General features: G+C 39.1%; 1 protein-coding gene across 3 annotated transcripts in view; it reads right to left on the reverse strand.

Moving 5' to 3' along the window:
* Positions 1-1,016: 1,016 nt before the first annotated feature.
* Positions 1,017-19,631, reverse strand: part of AGTPBP1 (ATP/GTP binding carboxypeptidase 1) — a 165,495-nt gene continuing 146,880 nt past the window's right edge. For 2 of the 3 annotated variants that reach the window (XM_043566592.1, XM_043566591.1), the window contains exons 25-26: positions 18,100-18,260; positions 1,017-4,164 (exon numbers count right to left, since the gene is read on the reverse strand). In XM_043566592.1, coding sequence (XP_043422527.1) covers positions 3,987-4,164; positions 18,100-18,260 — 339 coding nt within the window. In that variant the 3' untranslated portion in view covers positions 1,017-3,986. Of the gene's footprint in view, positions 4,165-7,660; positions 9,970-18,099; positions 18,261-19,631 lie in introns of those variants that run through there. The other variant, XM_043566593.1, reaches the window with a different exon arrangement.

Below are 19,631 nucleotides of genomic sequence, written 5' to 3' on the forward strand. Positions count from 1 at the left end.
GAGAGGGAGACACAGAATCGGAAGCAGGCTCCAGGCTCCGAGCCATCAGCCCAGAGCCCGATGCGGGGCTCAAACTTACGGACCGCGAGATCGTGACCTGAGCCGAAGTCGGACGCTCAACCGACTGAGCCATCCAGGCGCCCCCCGCAGGACATCTTTAAAAGGGACAGTCCCACATTAGTTGCTGTGAAGGGAAGCCTTTCTGAATATCGGGAGCTAATAGCGGGAGCTGCCCGGGTTTGCAGACAGAAAGGCATCACAGGCCCCCTTGCACTTTGCCCTGGCTTGTGAGCGTGCATGCGTGCAACTGCACAGACGCAGAGATCGCTTCCACCCTCGACAGCGTCAGCCACATCCCAGGCTCCAAAACTTCACTCTGGCTGGTGGTCCAATGCCTCAAATGCCACCCTAGGAGGCCACTCATTTGATTTAGGTCCTGCCTGTTTAGTGACCTCAAACTGAAAAGTTTAATTACTCAGTGACCCCAATAACCAACCAAGCTCAGAAGCCTAAGATTTGAGAGAAGGTGCCCAGAGGTCAAAAGAGCTTGAAGTATAAAGAAGGCTTAGGAGGTAGAGGGAGCAGAAACAGGCCTAAGTTACTGCTCGGGGTATAGAAAGAGAAGGCCCTTAATGGTCAGCACCATGTAGGTCAATATTAAGGCTTTTAAAATATCATTAACAGTGAAAAACAACTGAAATTGGCATTCTGGGAACCAAACCTTCAAAATGTGACTTCTCATAAAGAAAATGAGACTACCTTCTAAGTTTCCTTTTTCTATATAGGATTTTAAATATGCTTTAACCAGAGAAATATTCACTTAATATTAATAAGAACATTCTAATGGATACAGTAGAATGATCTTTCAATTGAAATACTGCTTCAACAGGTTTTTCCTAATGGAGGGACCTAGCATTTACATGCAGCTGGTTCATTGAATTCACTTGATTTTTCCATTCTTTTATAACCATTAAAGTACATACAAGAAAACAAAAGGATTTATAAAGATACATTCATGGTTTTGTTACTGTCATTTATTTCTGGATCATGCACAAAGACAATTCCATTAGTACATTTATTATATTATCCATTTCAGTGCTTATAATAATATGGTCATGTTAACTTGGACATTGGAAATGTAGAAAGATAGTATTCATTGCTGTTAGTGCGCTATCTGAAGTGAGACTCCAGGTTACTTATTTGTAATTAGGATTCAGACAAATGTCCATGTTTCTAAATACCACACAAAACTGGGAGACCTGGCAGGAACTGAGTAAGAAAGATACTAAGGCAGGACAAAATCCTGTCTTCAAACAATACTATGACTGCAGCAAAGGAGAAGCTGATCTGAACCATAGGTTTTTGCATGCTGCCCCGCCTGAATACATTTCACAAACTCAAGACAGACCCTCAAGCCTTTCACGGTTCTCCCTTTCTGGGGAAAGGCCAACAACAGCATCTCCTTTTGCGGCAAGGAGACAACACAAGACTAGTTGTCTGCAGGCCTGGGCTGGAGCCCCTGTGACCTCGCTTGATCTGTGTGTGTCTATTTTCTTGATTCTACAAATTAGTTTGATCGGAACCATCCCTGGTGCTAACTTCCTCTTAGGAAACTGGAGGCTGGAAGAGCGCATCAGGGGAGACAGTGGTTCTGCCGGAGCGATGCCTACAGCATTACCACCTGAGAATTTTGAAGAAATGTACATTTGGGGCCCACGCAGGTCTACAGAATCTCTTAAAAAAGAAGCAAGTTCCCCAGGTGATTCTGATGCACACAACACAGGATGAGAACCACTGGATTAGACCATCTACATTTAAGAATATTCATAGTTCCAAAAACAAGGCAAATTAAATAAATCTAAACTCTGTCATTAGACTCAGGTTGTCAGCCACACATTACTTTTCAGAAGTATGGCACTGAAGGCATCTCACTTATTCTTTGAAAATCCTGAAAAGAAATAGACAACAGGGATAACATTTAGGGCAGTTTTAGCTACTAAGAGCCAATTACATTTAGCTTTACCCCTATTTAGGAAAGTTAGGATTTTAAATTCTTATTTTTCCAAAGCTGCTTATTAAGGAAAATATCATTTCCTAACTATAAAGGCTTCTCTTCCACCTTGTGAATAATTATTTAATAAAAGGCATATTCGGTTTTATAACATATACTAAAAGATGTACTTCATCGATATGAAATATTACAGTAAGGGATTTTTAAACTGCCAACATAATAAATTCAAGCTTTGAGTTATTCTTCACATTACAGTAACTGTAATTGCTTCTCATACATGGATACCTTGGGTTTCAATTTTTAGTTTTATAAGAAGCAAGAAAAATTTACATACAGACACAGTGGCTCCAATCCACTCTCTGAAAAAAATTATAATTAAATATCTAATTATTTTATATATGAAGTATATAAATAAAAAATAAATTACTAATTATTGGATTATTAAATAAATAAGGTGTGACCTTACAAAGTATCTTCATCTTTCCCACATTAGCTCACCACACAGTAAGAGGATTGGCAATCCTCACAATCCAGTCTGTATTTTCTGAGATTCATAAGAATTAGGTTCCTAAGAGAAAAAGAGCTCAATTGCCCCGTGCTAGGTGTTTAAACATGGCTCCTAGGACACCAGAAATAAGCTATACCATGGATAAAATGCCTCAAATAAAGACAGTGAAAATCACTGATTTGGAAAAGGCAAAAACATGAAATACACTTTTATCTTTTCTTTTCCATTATTACAGGTTTTTAAAAAAGACATAAAAGAATTGTAACCAGGAATAAGCAAAGACAATGTACCAAAAGCGAAGCATGTGAGTCCTGGCAAGAATCCATGAATGAGGTATCTCCTTTGGGTTTGTGTTATTATAACAGAAACTTAGTTCTTAGGACACTTATCCAGAGTTGCTGAACTAGTTTTATTTTATTTGAAGACAAAATCATTCCTGCAGCAGGGCAGCTGAAACCCGCAAAGATGTCACTACAAGAAATGGTCTACCATCATCGCGGTCACCTAGACTCGGACACCAGGGTCGGCACGCCCTAGGTGAACTCCCTTCAGTAAATCTAACAGCATCACACAACTCAGGAAACACTAAATATGCTTAATACAGAGACACACACTTAACACTGGATCACACTCTCACTGCATCTTTAAAGCTTAACTGACTATAGTGATAAATTTCAGGTACACCCACGAGACACAGTTTTAGAGAAGAGAGCTGTTCAAATGTATCTTCTACAATAGGTACAGTTTCACGTATACCGTAAAAACTTAACACCAGTAAATTCGGCCCTTTTTTCTTTTCACAAGTTTTCATCAGTGTGTTCAGATGTTGGATTTTTATAATAGCCTCACAAAGATTCCACAAACCAAATAATCTGGGCTGGTTAAAAAGGATGACGAAATGAATCCAATATTTAATACAGCTTTTATTTGTTTAATTTGGTAAATGGAGACTGTAATGGTTTCAAGGCAAACTCTGGGTGATTTCAGTCGCAACTCCACAGTTAACATGATTCTGAAGAACAGTCTTATCTTCGATGTCTAACCACACTACACAGTCACAGCTAGAGAAATCCATGTACATATATATTAGTTTTCAACAACTCGGGATTTTCAACCACTCTAGAATTCAGATTTTATATTCTCACACACTTTAAAATTTACCCCTTTGATGCAGGATATAACCATTAAAGATAAAAATTCATGCAGTGATACTCAGGTTTTTAAAAACAGGTAAATCCAGTATTTGATCATTCAGTGCGGTATCAAGTGCACCGAATATCTGAAATAAAACAAGTGCCAATGTTATCATGAATTAATAACATATTTATTGTCTTGAAACCAAACAGGCCCAAGTTACTTTTTGTCTTTCTCGAGTTAGCTATTTAACTCTTTTCTCTCAAACTTCCTGTGTAAGAAAACCCAAGATATTTCATTTCTTTTTTCAGTTAACAAGAGATGGTAGAAGGCTTAAGGTAGGTATGTTCTTGATAATTCGGAGTCAGAAAGTGCTTCTTCTTGAGCAGAAGGTTCGTAATCTCCTGCGTTTTCTGCCAATTCAGTATCTAAGTCGTCATTACTTTCTGCACTGTAATCCACTTCTTCAAGGAAGCGAGGCTCATCTTCATCCAGAACGTAAGTGGTAGGGCTGTGGCCAGAGCACATAGAGCACATGAGACTTCATTAGATCCTAAGGTTCTAACATAAGGCTATTTGACCATATTGGGTTAATTTTGATTTCAATATAATGTAAGAGTTTGCATTAGCTTTAAAGATGTTATCCAAATGAACAAGTTAAAAGATTTGTAATAGCTGAAACCATAAAGGGTGAAATGCTAAGTATTAATTATATTAAAAGACTGTCACTCTCCACCCTATAGTTAGATAGCTACAAAAAACAAGAAACTCTCCCATGAGGTTGCCTTTTTAAAAGACTTCATCAATTTGCAGGGTTAAAAGTTCTATTTTAATCACTGAAAAGAAACAGACCATTTCAATAAACTTTATTTTATTTATCGTATAATTCATCCATTATAAGAAACTGTGGTATTTAAACACTGAAACCACTTATTCTAAGTCCATACAATGATTATTTGCCATAAAAACGGCCCATGCACTCACCCATCCGGTTTCCATTGGTCAAGAATAAAAATGAAAAACAAGTGAATGCTCACACCCAGATTAATTACTTTCCCTTGAGACACAGAATAAGACATTTGCTTAAAAGCACTAAGTGCTTCTGAATATTTCATTAGGTAGGTTGTTTGGGATAAAGACAACCTTTCCACTAGGGTAAAATATTCTTTCCTCTTCAAAAAATCACAGTATTCGGATTTCTCCCCATCTGGGAGATTTTCTACACACATGTGTGCACATGCCCACACACACAGTGTTATCAAAGAAACACTATAGAAGCATTTCAATGTCCCCATTTTGTGACCCAAACTATCTTAATTTCACACAGATGTCTGTTTATATCCCACCTGCTTCCAAACAGGATTTCCCACCATGGGTGCAATTAAAAGCCATAAAATCAGACAATAAAAAGGGAACAATAATCTGTTAAAATGAACAGAGAAGCAAATGTCATTAGGCAGCTCGCATGAAAGAAGTCCTGCACTGAATATTAAATTCGGTTCAGATATCTAGAAGTTCAGGCAGGAAAGACAAGTTAATGGATTATGTGGTTCTCATTTTCTGAAATGAGAAAGCAAAACTCATCTGGTAAGATTATCTTTTTTCCTAAAGTTGTTTTTCTCCTGCTCATTAAAAATAGATTGCGAAACCACCTTGATCTTATATAGCAAACTTCTTAAAAAGTTCAGAGCTTGCACTATGATGCAGCAGTCCTGATAAGCCAGCTGAGTGGCCCGAAGGACGATGTGAGACTTTACAACCTATCACGCACAAGAACTATTTCACCGCATTCAATTATGCAACTAAAATATTTATCATGAAACTGTTAGGTCTTTAGAAAAAGTGTTAGATTAAAAGGCAAAAAAAAATATTTGCCCCTTCCAACGACCATTATTCTCTTTCTTTCTTTTGAAAAACAATAATTCATTCCTCCCTGAGTTTGGTGATTCACATTCTCAGGGTGTCCCAGGTGAATCACAGCATCCATGGAAGACACTTAGAACAGATGGAGGCTTCAGCTAAAGCAAAGGATGCAGGAAAGAAGTGAGGAGAGAAACCTGCTTACTTTCCTCCTGGAGACTGTCCTAACAAGAAGAAACGATCATGGAAATGCAAGGGAGGAGGCAGGTTTGCTCAAAAGCCATGTACTCTGCTGGTACAGGGGCTGAGAACACCAACCAGGACTGTAGAGGCTGGCTCCATGGTGATGAGGCACTGTGACCAGAGCAGTGTAGTTACCTGCAGCATTGCGGGGTCTCCCAATGTCTAGGAAGAGCACAAAATCCATGCAGTGGGTGGGTGGGCAAGCATCGTTCAGGAAGTCTATGGAACACAGAATTCCGATGCACCCCTGAACCCCCATACCGTCACCAAGGAAAACAGACTGGCATAAAGGAAGCTGGTTACAGGAAGCCCAGCCACTACACTAAGGTCAGAGCAAGGACCTAATTCTACATGGGTAGCTGAACACTAGAATATTAATCAATCTGAACTAAGAGAAAGGGTTTAAAGGAAAAGTCTACTCTTACAAGCTGAGGAAACAGAGGAAGTATGATTTTGAAGTAACAAAAATGCCTCAGATCAAGCCAAAAACAGCTCCTAGACATCAAGGAGACTTGGAGCAATCAGATGCTGATTAGCACTTTTTTAAGGCTGAAAAGCATAACCTGGAAAACAAAGCTCCTGGAAATTTCAAATAAATCCCGTAATAAGGAATGTTCAGAAAATAATGTGAGCCTGTTAATTCCCGGTCTTGGCTCCTTCATATGCAGACTGTGACATAAATTTCATCCGTGTTCTGGCATCCCCCATCCCGATACCCCGGAGCAGGTGGGTTTCACACTCTAATTCCATTCCTGTAACTCAAACTTTGACGCCTGTTTCTGCAGGTCCTAACAAAGTCACGTTCCTGGCCTCTGCTTCGTTAAGGTCTACACTCTGGCTGAAATATAGAGTCCATCCAGCAGTGGTGAAGGGCTATCAGTGCTCTTGATGAGCAAGGAGTAGGCTTAGGGGTTAAAGAACTGGGGGAATCTCGAGACGAAGGGAACAGGAGGAGATGACAACCTCTGTCACTCCCGAGAGCAGCCTTCCGACTGGTATTCCAGTTGTCACTCTCCAGCCCATTGTTCTAGATCTCTCTGTTGCACTTAAATGGTAGGAATGCCAACACTCCTCTCCTCTGTCATGCTTCATTCCCCTCTGTCCCTCCTCCCTGCTGATCAAATGCTCTTCATCCTCCGTATAAAAATGTTCTCTTGGCCAACTGTTCTCATAAGCATGCCCTCTTTGAGTAAACTCACACATTTTAATTTGCATTCCGATCATTTCCACATCCAAATTTCTAGCCCTGACTTCGCCCCTGAACTTGCACTGTGCATACCAGGCAGGGCTATCTCACATGCACCTCAAGTGTATGTTCACAATGGAACTCACCAGTCTCCCTACCAAGCCTGTGCCACTTGTCCTAGTCCCCAAATCATCCACTCGGTGAGTCGTAAAACCACACTTCTCAGCAAGCAAGTCCTGCGAGTCAATCTCTGAACCACTTCTTGCCTCACGTTCTACATGACAAACCTTCACGGACATTCCTTCCTCTGTTTAGGACACACTTCCCACCTTCTTTCTCCCAACGACTCACATTTCTTTCAAACTGCAGTTCAGGCTCATCTTTAGATGTTCTTCCTTTATGAAAGCCCACCTTGGGATAAGTGCCCTTTCTCTGTATTCCCTTTGTACCCTGCACATTCTGTCCGATCGCTTCTGGTATGCAGGTGAAACCACTGACTTGTGGGTCTGTCTCCTAAGCACTTTAAGGTCAGGAACTGTGACTTACTCATCTTAGTGCCTCCTGTCAGCTCCCGAAAGTGCTTGATACATTGTAGGCCCTAAACAAATGTTTGCTGAACTCTTTATAAGAAGCCATGGAGCCAATGAGACCATCGATTTTTATATTACCCCATCTCACTGATTATACTTTAGTGAAAAAACTTAAGGCTCAAGACCAATCACAGCAATTCAGCTTTGCTTTTATTAATAATTCCAACATATGTTTTGAACAATTCATGATTTAGGAAGGGCTTTCCTATACATTATCTCACAATAGCCTTCAGATAAGAAGAGAAAGACTTGAAGGTAATTTGCCCTAGAGTTATAAAATCAATAATCCCTTGACATCAACAGAAAGGAATTCAAGTAATAATTCAATCACAAAAAGAAACTCTAATCAGCACTTAATTATTTCCTGTCACTATTACTTTTTTCCCACCACGACTTTCTTGTTCCCCTACTTTTCTTCATTTACGTTAACTCCCGTTGCCTGTTTCTGCTTCATTCTCCAATAACTGGCCTCTGCTCACCTACCCTAACATCCTTCTACTCTGGATTTTAATCAATAAGAAACATTTGATTCTAAAAGAGAATAGCATTTTTAGTCCCAAACCAAATCTTCCTCATGCCGCTTCAGGAAAAATACCAAAATCTTCACCCATATGACTTTCTCACAGGATGAATCTGTTGAAATTCTCTGCTGTAGGGTGTCATTGAGATGCAGAAAAGGTTTAAAATTCCAACTGATTTCTAAAGATAACAAAAAATTCTGCTTTATTCAGATTTAGAAAGTGTTCTGGCTATCCTTGTGTTAAACTATTAAGCATACACAAAATTAAACCTAAGAAATTCTCCATCCCCCTCAGTGTGTGCCCAACTACTTGCATGAGAGCTGACTTGACATCTGAGACACCAGAAGGCAGATCTTCAGCTCTGTTCCCTATACAAGCATGAAAGAAGCAAAACACTGTTTATGGAGTCAGAAATTCTGGGTCTGTGCCTCTCCTCTTCTACTAACCAGCTGCATGACCTTGAGCAAGTCATGTCCTTGGTTTCCAACACCGGTTTTTCTCTACTGTACAAGCAGAGATCACAATATCAGACCTACTACCTCGCAAATTGTTGTAGTAAAGTGGGAAAGCATTTATAAATTCTTAGGTTATACAAATACAAAATGTTATTATGAAATTAATAAAATCTGTTAAAAAAAAGTTAGTCAATCTTTGTTAATTCCTACAGAGCCCAGGCGATGGGCTGCCGTCAAGCCACTGACTAAAACCACTGCCTACTGCCTTACTTTTGTGACTCAGAATCCTACCTTAACCTTGTCCTCTTCAACAGTTTTGAGACTAACCTACCGTTTTTAGACAGCACAATGAACATATCCTAGGGGAGAAAGTCTGAAATTGATACACAAACAGAAAAATATTCCATTGTCCAAATTACCAATTTGTGACTTGCCGATTATGACTTTCTTGTATTCAAATATCAGGTCTCAGGTGAAAGAAAAATCTCTATCTGCCTAAATATTAGAGAATGTTCCATTTATATAATTTGATTCTTAGCTCATAAGAGATTCGGCATCTACTAAATATCACAAAGCAAACAAAATTATCCATAGAAAATACAAGTAACAATTTTTGTCGGTCTTAACTGACCACAGTGTATACATAAGTATTTGCACATTCCTGCACACGTGCATACCCACACACAGAGTTAGAATTTCTAATAAGAGGATATCTATTTGGGGGAAAAAAAAGTAAAGAAAGTTGTTAATTTACTGATACTTCATTGGAAAATAATATATAACTAAGCTGCCTTCAAAAAAATAGTAATGAAGTCACTAACCTCCAACTTACTTTATTTTACTACTGATCTAGAAACATTTCTTATACGTAATGAAAGTGGTAAACAGTTAAGCTTCCCAATAATTCGGACAGCTTCAAAGGCTGAAACCATTCCTTTTTAGCAATTCTGCTTAGTTCCTTGGAAGATACAAGATACAACGAAAGTACAGGGGAATTCTGGGTTAGACGTGGGCACGATTCCTGGTTTTGTGAAGAATTACCACATGGATGATCTTGGGTCAGTTCATCTCTGAGTCTGGGTTTACACACATATGAAAAAGGGTTACATTATCATCTGTCTCTGTTCATTCTCAATAGAACATGAAAATCTCAGAGATAATAATTGAACTTAACAGAAACTCAAAATGGGCATGTGCATTGAGGGTCCCAAGGCCACCCCAGGTTTGGTGACATGCTAGCAAGATTTACAGGATTCAACACGCAGTTGTATTAACAGCTATGACTTATTACAGTGAAAGGATACAAAGCAAAATCAACCAAGAGAAAAGGTGCGTGGGGCAAAGTCCAGAGGGAACCAAGGCCAGGCAAGGGCAGCTGCTAAGAGGCAGAGAAGTCATCAGAGCTTTCAGCAATTTCAAAGGATTGGTGGCAAAAATTGGAGTTCAGAGCTGCCAAGTTTCCTGAAAGAAGGGAGTTGCAGAGATATGACCCCAACAGTTTTCCCCTGGAGGCATGTGACAAATTCTTTAAATACATAGTGCAAGAGGCTGAAAAGCAAAGCAGAAAGCAGCAAAACAAACAGAACACAAACAATAGAATTGAGGGCTGTCTTGAGGTGCCTCCTTGAGGCAAAGAGAAGCCCTAGGCCACCAATAGTGACCTTCGGAGGGCAGGGAGGGGACAGGTGAACCCAGGGAGAACAAGCTTCCCAATTTCTGCAAACCTACCTCAAGTCTGCTCAGTCCCTGGCCAGACTACTCTACACCTGCCAGAGGATAGAATGAAGCCTCTTTGAAGGAATATGTATTCTTCCTTGTTCTGATATGCCATATTCTTACTTTGAAGTCTCAAATAGGCACTTATTGAGAGGAATAACCATTCTTCCAAGAGGTTACTGAGAATATAGCACATAAATATGAATAAATATCTACAATCATCAAATTCCTTGTACAGCTGTCTTAGAGACTAACAATAACTAACTTGATACTTATCTGGATCTCAATGATAAGGATCATTTCCTTCTCCTACAATTAGCCTGAAAGCTTTCATTATAATCAAATCTGCCCTGGGGTCCTGAAGTGTTCATGTAAGGCTCCATTTTGTTTTTTAGGTGATTTTAGGCTCCTCTGTACTTGTGGGTACACGAGCATTTCACAAAAACACAAATGGTTCACTTTTAGTTATAAGCAACTATGATTTCAAGTGGACTAGGAGTTGTGATATGACCCTTCAATTATATGGCATGATTTATCTGCCTAGAAAATATTCTTTAAAAAAATTTTTTTACATTTATTTATTTTTGAGAGTGAGAGAGACAGAGCACAAGCCAGGGAGGGGCAGAGAGAGGGAGAGACACAGAATCAGAAGCAGGCTCCAGGCTCTGAGTTGCCAGCACAGAGCCCGATGCGGGGCTCGAACCCATGGATCATGAGATCATGACCTGAGCCAAAATCAAGAGCCCGACACTTAATCGACTGAGCCACCCAGGCACCCCTGCCTAGAAAATATCTTAATGCAATTATAGCTGTAGGAATTTTCTACATGGTTGCAATAAATGTCTGTCAGAAATGCACAATAGCCTCAAGCATGCGCATCACAGCCATTGAAAAGGAATTTTTTTTTAAGGATTAGCTTGATTAAATAATAAACTGTACATAAAAAACAGAGCAAACACACATTAGGGGCGACTGGGTGGCTCAGTCAGTTGAACATCCAACTCTTGACTTCAGCTCAGGTCATGATCCCAGGGTTGTGGGATTGAGCCCCGTGTCAGGCTCCACGCTGAGCATGGAGCCTGCTTCAGATTCATTCTTTCTCTCTCTCTGTGCCCCTCTCCCCCGCTCCTTCTCTCTCTCTCTAAAATTAAAAAAAAAATTTTAAAGCACATCAGTATGAGTAAGCTTTACTACATTACTAGGTATTAGATACTGCCATTAACATGTGACCACAAATGATCTGTACTCACAGATTCTCTCTGTGACCAAGCTTGAGTCCAGCTGCTCTCAGTCCTCTTTCAGACTAGGTCCTGACCTTGGGATCTGTCCTCAGTCAGGGGCTCTGCCTGCTTAGCCTAGCTGTAGCAAAAATCTTGCTGAGTCAGTTTATCGAAATCCCCCACTCTCTGTATCTCATCAGCCTGGACTGCTTTCAGCAAAAACTCCGTCAAGTAGGTTTAGCCAGAATCTCCCTTACCTGGGATGGTTTCTCTTAGTCACTTTCCAACTGCCAATCCCCTACTCTACTCCCTGGCTCTAAGTCACCAGTGTTCCTCACTGTATTCACAACTGAGCCCAATCTCCCTCCCAAAGTACAAAGCCCCCTTGTTAGCAATCCTCCTGAGTAGTCTGCTTTCCTGTTCTGTGAAGTGTCACAAATAATTTTCTCTTTAACAGTATTAATTTTCTCAGAAGAAAAAGGTCCTACATATTTACAAATAAACACTAGCTTCACACGAAGAAAGCACAGAAAATACATAGGTTAGTATTTCATTCTTGTGTTAACAGTCTGCAGCAATGAGTATCTTTGTACTACACCTGACCAATAACTTCCCGCCAGTCCCGCTGATATTGCTAGGGGCAGGAGCCTTTAACCACGAAACGTTATACTGTTAACTCATTTACAGACCTGTACTCATTCCCTATACTTTATTAGAAGTCAGGTACTCTATCTTTATCAAAACACATCAAATTAGATTTTTAAAAAAGCATTAACATAAAGTAGAACAAATGCTAAGCGTATTTTAAAGGTTTTCTCCAGCTTAAGTCCTATTTATTTTTATTAGTTGCATTAAGAACAATTTCTCACCCCATTTTCTAATGTCCATGCTGTACACATAAATACAAATTAAGTACTGATACATGCTACACCACAGATAGAGATTGAAAACAAGCTAACTGAAGTAGTCAGACATAAAAGGTCACACAATGCATGGTTCCATTTATTTGAAATATCCAGAACAGGTGAATCCACAGAGACAGAAAGCACACGAGTGATTGTCAGGGGCTGGAAATGACTGCTTAAGGGTATGAAGGTCTCCTTTGGGGGTGATATACGCATTTTGGAACTAGACAGAGTTCCCAGAACTAGAACTGATAGTTGTACGATATTGTGAACATATTATTATTCACTTCATTAATTTTCACTTTAAAATGGTTGATTTTATGCTGTGTGACTCCATCTCAAGAAAGACAGAAATAAAGGAAAAGAAAAGAAAAAAAAGAAAAAGATATCCAAATACTATTTGATTATAAGAGACTAATTAGGCCTCATTTAAACATGAGCATATGTTTTTATTATAAAATATTGCCCAGAATTTGGTATTTTTCAGCTTCACTTTCCTGTAATGTTTTAAATATACTCAAACTTCAAATACTTCTTCTATATACCTAATATCCTGAAATGTAGTCCCCATCACCATAATCTGATGAGAAGCACTGTTAAATGTATCAATTCTCAAATCCTTTAAATGAGAGTCACTGAAAGGACTGCTTTAATAGTTTAGGTGACAGGTAAAATAGAAACACTTTTGCTAAGTACAAAAATACTACATAGCTATAAGCTTTTATTTTATTTTTATTGTCCATGTATTTTTGACAGAGGAAGACAGAGACACAGTACAAGTGGGGGAGTGACAGACGGAGACACACACAGAATCCGAAGGCGGCTCCAGGCTCCGAGCTGTCAGCACAGAGCCCAATGCGGGGCTCGAACTCGCGAGCCGTGAGATCATGACCTGAGCTGAAATCGGATGCTTAACCGACTGAGCCACCCAGGTGCCCCAATAGCTGTAAGCTGTTAAATGAGCTCAACCAATATTTCCAGCTTAGACCTAAAAGAAACACACCCTCTAAGAAAGATATAATGTAGACTCAGTGTTACATCAGATGAAATTTTTATCATACAACAAATACAATCGGGGATAGTTAAAATGTTTTGTGTGTAATTTCCAATGAATGCCCTGGGAATAAAAAACACGATTAATTTTCAACCGCAGGCTTCACTGAAAAGGAAGTTCTAGAAGTACTGGTAACTACAGTGAATCTCAAGAGCAACTAAGATGACTGTAAAAGAATAACTTCTTTTCTAAAGGACAGTCCACAGGAAAAAGAAAACCAAAGAGGGAGTAAAAGCAAAGAAGAGATCTCAACGAAGTGTTGGCAGATGGAGGCAGATGGATGAAGTGAAAGGGCCTGGGTTCCAACTTCCACTTTGCTCAAGTCCATAGGACAGGGGAAGCCAACAGGGATGCGCGGATTTGCATTACAAAAGCTGCAGCAAAGCTGAGAAACTGGAGATACTGGTGTTCAGCGTGCAACTGAAAAGAATAATTGATTTAAAGTCTTTATAAAGAGCAATTAGACCTTCAGATCACCTTCCTCAAGCTATTCCCTCATTCAGAGAGATGGAAAGATGACTTTCCAAAGAGTTCTGTCACAGAGGCTATTCTGTTAGGGCCAAAACACAGAAATGGGGGTCTGGAGAGTAAGAGAATGTCTGCTCAAAAGCAAGTCCGAGTGGCCCCCCAGGATACTGGCTACTGAACTTATGCCCCAGGGCAACATTTCTCAATTTTTCGTAAATCATCCCCCCAACCCTCCGCAAAGAGGTTTTTTAGAGTTTTTTTTCTAATCCCCCTAATTAACTACAATTAGAAATTAAAAAGATAAATTTCACATCAGATTAGACCCAGCTAAAGACAGCATGGGTGAATTAAAGGTTGGTTAGAAAAAAACACCTAGCTCTGAGTCAGCAGGACTTGTGCCCAAGCGTGTATCTGTGTGTGTGTGTGTGTGTATTCATATGTATATGTGTGCAAAGGTATACATATGCATGTATGTATGTATGCATGTATATAGGTACGTGTGTGTGTGTGTGTGTGTGTGTGTGTGTGTGTGTATGGTGTGTTCAGCACAGAGGGAGCAGGCAAAACTGCCCATCTCCCAGTCCTCCCCTGAAAAAGTTTCAGTGTATATTTTAAAAGCTGCAGCCTAAGGACCAGACTTCTAACTTGGCAGGCACTGTGGGCTGTCATCCTCTTCAGAGACTGGGGAACCCAGCAGATACATATCCTGCTTTCTCCCCTCAGGGGGCTCCAATAATCAAAGCAAGTCCCCCATTCGGCCCTGAAAGGAGCTTGTATACACATCTGGCCCTCAGCTTTTGTGGCTGCCGCCGAAGAGACAGACCTGAGGATGGCCTGCCCCTAGGAGCCAACAGGGCTTGCATTCATTAGTCCCATCCTACGATAGCAAGCAAGGAAAACAGCTCTGACCAGGCACAGAGGCACCTCCTGCAGCTTTATCCTCAGGCTAGCACAGAGGGAATAGGCAAAAATGCCCATCTCCCAGTTTTTCTCTGGAAGGGGCTTAACCACATATTTTCTCAGCTGCTGCTAGAGGGTCCAGTTCCTAATAATCCTGCATCTACGTGCTGACTATGATCCTCCTTTTTGGGATACTACCATGACCTGGCACCTTCAACTACTGGGAGCGACTGAGAACAAAAAAAGAGGCTTGGGCAATCACAAAACTCTGACAGACAACTAGGAGCTCAAGCCAGGCTGATCAAGGAGGTTCGTCTATTACACAAGAGCATTCTGTCAAGACTGGGAGAGACGGCTAGGTTCATCTAATGTGCAGGAACCAAAACAGACAAGTCACTGAAAATGAACAGAGGAATATATTCCAAACAAAAGAACAAAATAAATACCTACAAACAGATCTCAAAGAATGTAAGTAAGTGATTTAACTGATCCAGAGTTCAAAATAACAGTCATAAAAATTTTCACCAAAGTCAAGAGAAGAATGAATGAACAAAGTGAGCATTTCAACAGAGACAGAAAATATAAAAATGTGCTGAAAAGAAATTACAAAACTGAAGGATACAATAACTGCACTGAAAAATTCAATAGAGGATTCAACAGCAGACTGGATCAAATAGAAAAAAGAATCAGTGAACTTGAAAAGGGCAGTGGATGGTTCAATATCCACAAAACAATTAACGTGATTCATCACATCAATAAAAGAAAGGACAAGAACCATATGATCCTCCCAGTAGATGCAGAGAAAGCATTTGACAAAATACAGCATCCTTTCTTGAACAAAATCTTCAAGAAAGTAGGGATAGTAGAGCATACCTCGAGATCATAAAAGCCATATATGAACGACCCAATGCTAGTATCATCCTCAATGGGGAAAAACTGAGAGCTTTCCCCCTAAGGTTAGGAACAAGACAGGGATGTCCACTCTCGCCACTGTTATTCAACATAGTATTGGAAGTCTTAGCCTCTGCAATCAGACAACACAAAGAAATAAAAGGCATCAAAATTGGCCAGGAGGAGGTCAAACTTTCACTCTTCACTCTATATGGAAAACCCAAAAGATTCCACCAAAGAACTGATAGATTGATTCATGAATTCAGCAAAGTTGCAGGATATAAAATCAATGCACAGAAATCGGTTGCATTCCTATACACCAATAATGAAGCGACAGAAAGAGAAATCAAGGAACCAATCCCATTTACAGTTGCACAAAAAACCCATAAAATACCTAGGAATAAATCTAACCAAAGAGGTAAAAAATCTATACACTGAAAACTATACAAAGCTTATGAAAGAAATTGAAGAAGACACCAAAAAATGGAAAAAGATTCCATGCTCCTGGATAGGAAGAACAAATATTGTTAAAATGTCAATACTACCCAAAGCAATCTACATATTCAATGCAATCCCTATCAAAGTAACACCAGCATTCTTCACAGAGCTAGAACAAATAATCCTAAAATTTGTATGGAACCAGAAAAGACCCCAAATAGCCAAAGCAATCTTGAAAAAGAAAACCAAAGCAGGAGGCATCATAATCCCAGACTTCAAACTATACTACAAAGCTGTAATCATCAAGACAGTAAGAACAGACACTCAGATCAATGGAACAGAATAGAGAACCCACAAATGGACCCACAAATGTATGGCCAACTAATCTTGGACAAAGCAGGAAAGAATATCCAATGGAATTAAGACAGTCTCTTCAGCAAGTGGTGCTGGGAAAACTGGACAGTGACATGCAGAAGAATGAACCTGGACCACTTTCTTACACCATACACAAAAATAAACTCAAAGTGGATGAAAGACCTCAATGTAAGACAGGAAGCCATCAAAATCCTCGAGGAGAAAGCAGGCAAAAACCTCTTTGATCTTGCCCAAAGCAATTTCTTACTCAACACATCTCCGGAGGCAAGGGAAACAAAAGCAAAAATGAACTACTGGGACCTCATCAAAATAAAAAGCTCTGCACAGCGAAGGAAACAATCAGCAAAACTAAAAGGCAACTGACAGAATGGGAGAAGATATTTGCAAATGACATATCAGATAAAGGGTTAGTATCCAAAATCTATAAAGAACTTATCAAACTCAACACGCAAAAAACAAATAATCCAGTGAAGAAATGAGCGAAAGATATGAATAGACACTTCTCCAAGGAAGATATCCAGATGGCCAACCGACACGTGAAAAAAATGCTCATCACTCATCATCAGGGAAATACAAATCAAAAGCACAATGAGATACCATCTTACACCTGTCAGAATGGTAACATTAACAACTCAGGCAACAACAGATGTTGGTGAGGATGAGGAGAAAGAGGATCTCTTTTGCATTGTTGGTGGGAATGCAAGCTGGTGCAGCCACTCTGAAAAACAATATGGAGGTTCCTCATAAAACTAAAAATAGAACTACCCTATGACCCAGCAATTGCCCTACTAGGCATTTATCCATGGGATACAGGTGTGCTGTTTTGAAGGGCCACATGCACCCCCATGTTTATAGCAGCACTATCAACAATAGCCGAAGTATGGAAAGAGCCCAAATGTCCATCAATGGATGAATGGATAAAGAAAATGTGGTATATATATGCAATGGAGTACTACTCGGCAATCAAAAAGAATGAAATCTTGCCATTTGCAACTACGTGGATGGAACTAGAGGGTATTATTAAGCAAAATTAGTCTGAGAAAGACAAATATCATATGACTTCATCATATGAGGAATTTGAGATACAAAACAGATGAACATAAGGGAAGGGAAGCAAAAATAATATAAAAACAGGGAGGGGGACAAAACATAAGAGACTCTTAAATACAGAGAACAAACTGAGGGTTGCTGGAGGAGTAGTGGGAGGAGGGATTGGCTAAATGGGTAAGGGACATTAAGCAATCTACTGAAATCACTGTTGCACCATATACTAACTTGGATGTAAATTATAAAATTAATTAATTAATTAGGTACTACCTAAGCACTGTTTTCCACATTGCTTATTTTTGGGTTAAAGGTAAACCAGTAAGATCCTAAAAATGCACTCAAAATATAAGGATATTTCATTACAGTCTCATCCAAACATCAATGTTAAAAGAATGAAGAATATTATTACAATTTGTAACAATTAAACATGTAAATAACTTAGATGTGTGAACTTAATTATATTAGTTCTAAAAATGCTTTTGGCTATCAACATCTCTGTCCCCTTCCTCTACTTAATTAATTTAATGAAGTCTAACATTATGCTACAACATAATGGAATGAAACAAGTGTGTCTTACCTCGTTACTTTGCAGTTTGATTCAATCAAGTCATTTTCAAAGTCAAGCAGGCTGGAAGGCAGATTATATTCCAATGGGGATGTCAGTCTTTTCAAACGCAGCAGACCAACACAAAATTTTGCTCCCATCTCTTCCAATTCTCGAGTACCAATCTGTAGACCCTAGAAATAAAGCAATTTCATACATATAAGTAGGACATTTGCTATCCTCTGGCTATGTCTTATTACAACTGCATATAAGAAATTTATAATTATATTAATAAAATTAAAAGCTTGGTACTTTGTAAGTACCTACAACTCAACAAACACAATGTCTTAACAAGATTATTTTAGATCACAAAGGAAATGGTCTCAAAAAATCATTTCTAAAATGTCTATTTCTCATTTACTACATGCAAACAATTTTCACCAACACACTGGGAAAAAACATAAACATTTGTGGTTATGTTACTCTGGGGCTTATGTGTGAAATTACATTTTTGCAAGATATTGCTAGTATTTCTTATAATCCACGACTTTGGATGCCAATGTTAAAATATTGTAATGTCAAAATCAAGGCCTTAATTTGTAGACCTAAACATTACCTTATACTTTTTACTGTATGATAAAAGAAATTGGTAAGTAAAGGGGCGCCTGGGTGGCCCACTCGGTTGGGTGTCCGACTTCGGCTCAGGTCATGATCTCGCCGTTCATAAGTTTGAGCCCTGTGTCGAGCTCTGTGCTAACAGCTCGGAGCCTGGAACCTGCTTTGGATTCTGTGACTCCCTCTCTCTCTGCCCCTCCCCTGTCTCTCTCTGTCTCTCAATAATAAATAAACATTAAAAATTTTAAAAAAAATAAAAAGAAACTGGTAAGTAAAAAACCAACAAAAGAAAGGTACCTATGTAAAACAAACAAACAAACAAACAAACAAACAAAAAGAATCAAACAGATCTAGGCCAATGAGGTAGCAGTAAAAGAAGTTCCTATGTTCCATGTCAATTAAGAATGCCTATTTCAAATCTGGTCTAGTGAGGGCAGAAGAAAATTTTACCCCAACTCTACCCTTTCTAACTGGAAGTTTCCCAATAAACAATATAAAGTTTATCAAAAGTTAAATGTTACCACATAAAATGATAAAAATGGCCATAAACCAAGACACTGCTTATCACTGAATTTTCAGATAAAAATGAATCTCTAAAATAAGAGAATTCTCACACCAACAAAAGTTGCAGGTGCAAATGAGAGTACACATCATTTAGAGAAGTTACTTTAAAACAGTTTTTCAATGAACAGACTAAAAGCACAAGGTAACTGAAGAAAATAAACCGTAAAAACTGTTACTAACCCCCCAAAGCACATTCCTTTATAATAACGATTGACTAACTGATTGCTTAGTTTACCCATGTCCAAACATTCCACGGAATGTAACCTGACTTTATTAGAACATTTATTTGCCTTCTTAATTAAAAAGCTTTAGAAAGGCATGGCTGTTTCTGAATTAGTTCACAGAAAATAAAAATAAAGACCATTTACAGCCTAAAATCTAGTAAT

The sequence above is a fragment of the Prionailurus bengalensis genome, chromosome D4 (genome assembly GCF_016509475.1).
Source record: "Prionailurus bengalensis isolate Pbe53 chromosome D4, Fcat_Pben_1.1_paternal_pri, whole genome shotgun sequence".
Taxonomy (NCBI): Eukaryota; Metazoa; Chordata; class Mammalia; order Carnivora; family Felidae; genus Prionailurus; species Prionailurus bengalensis.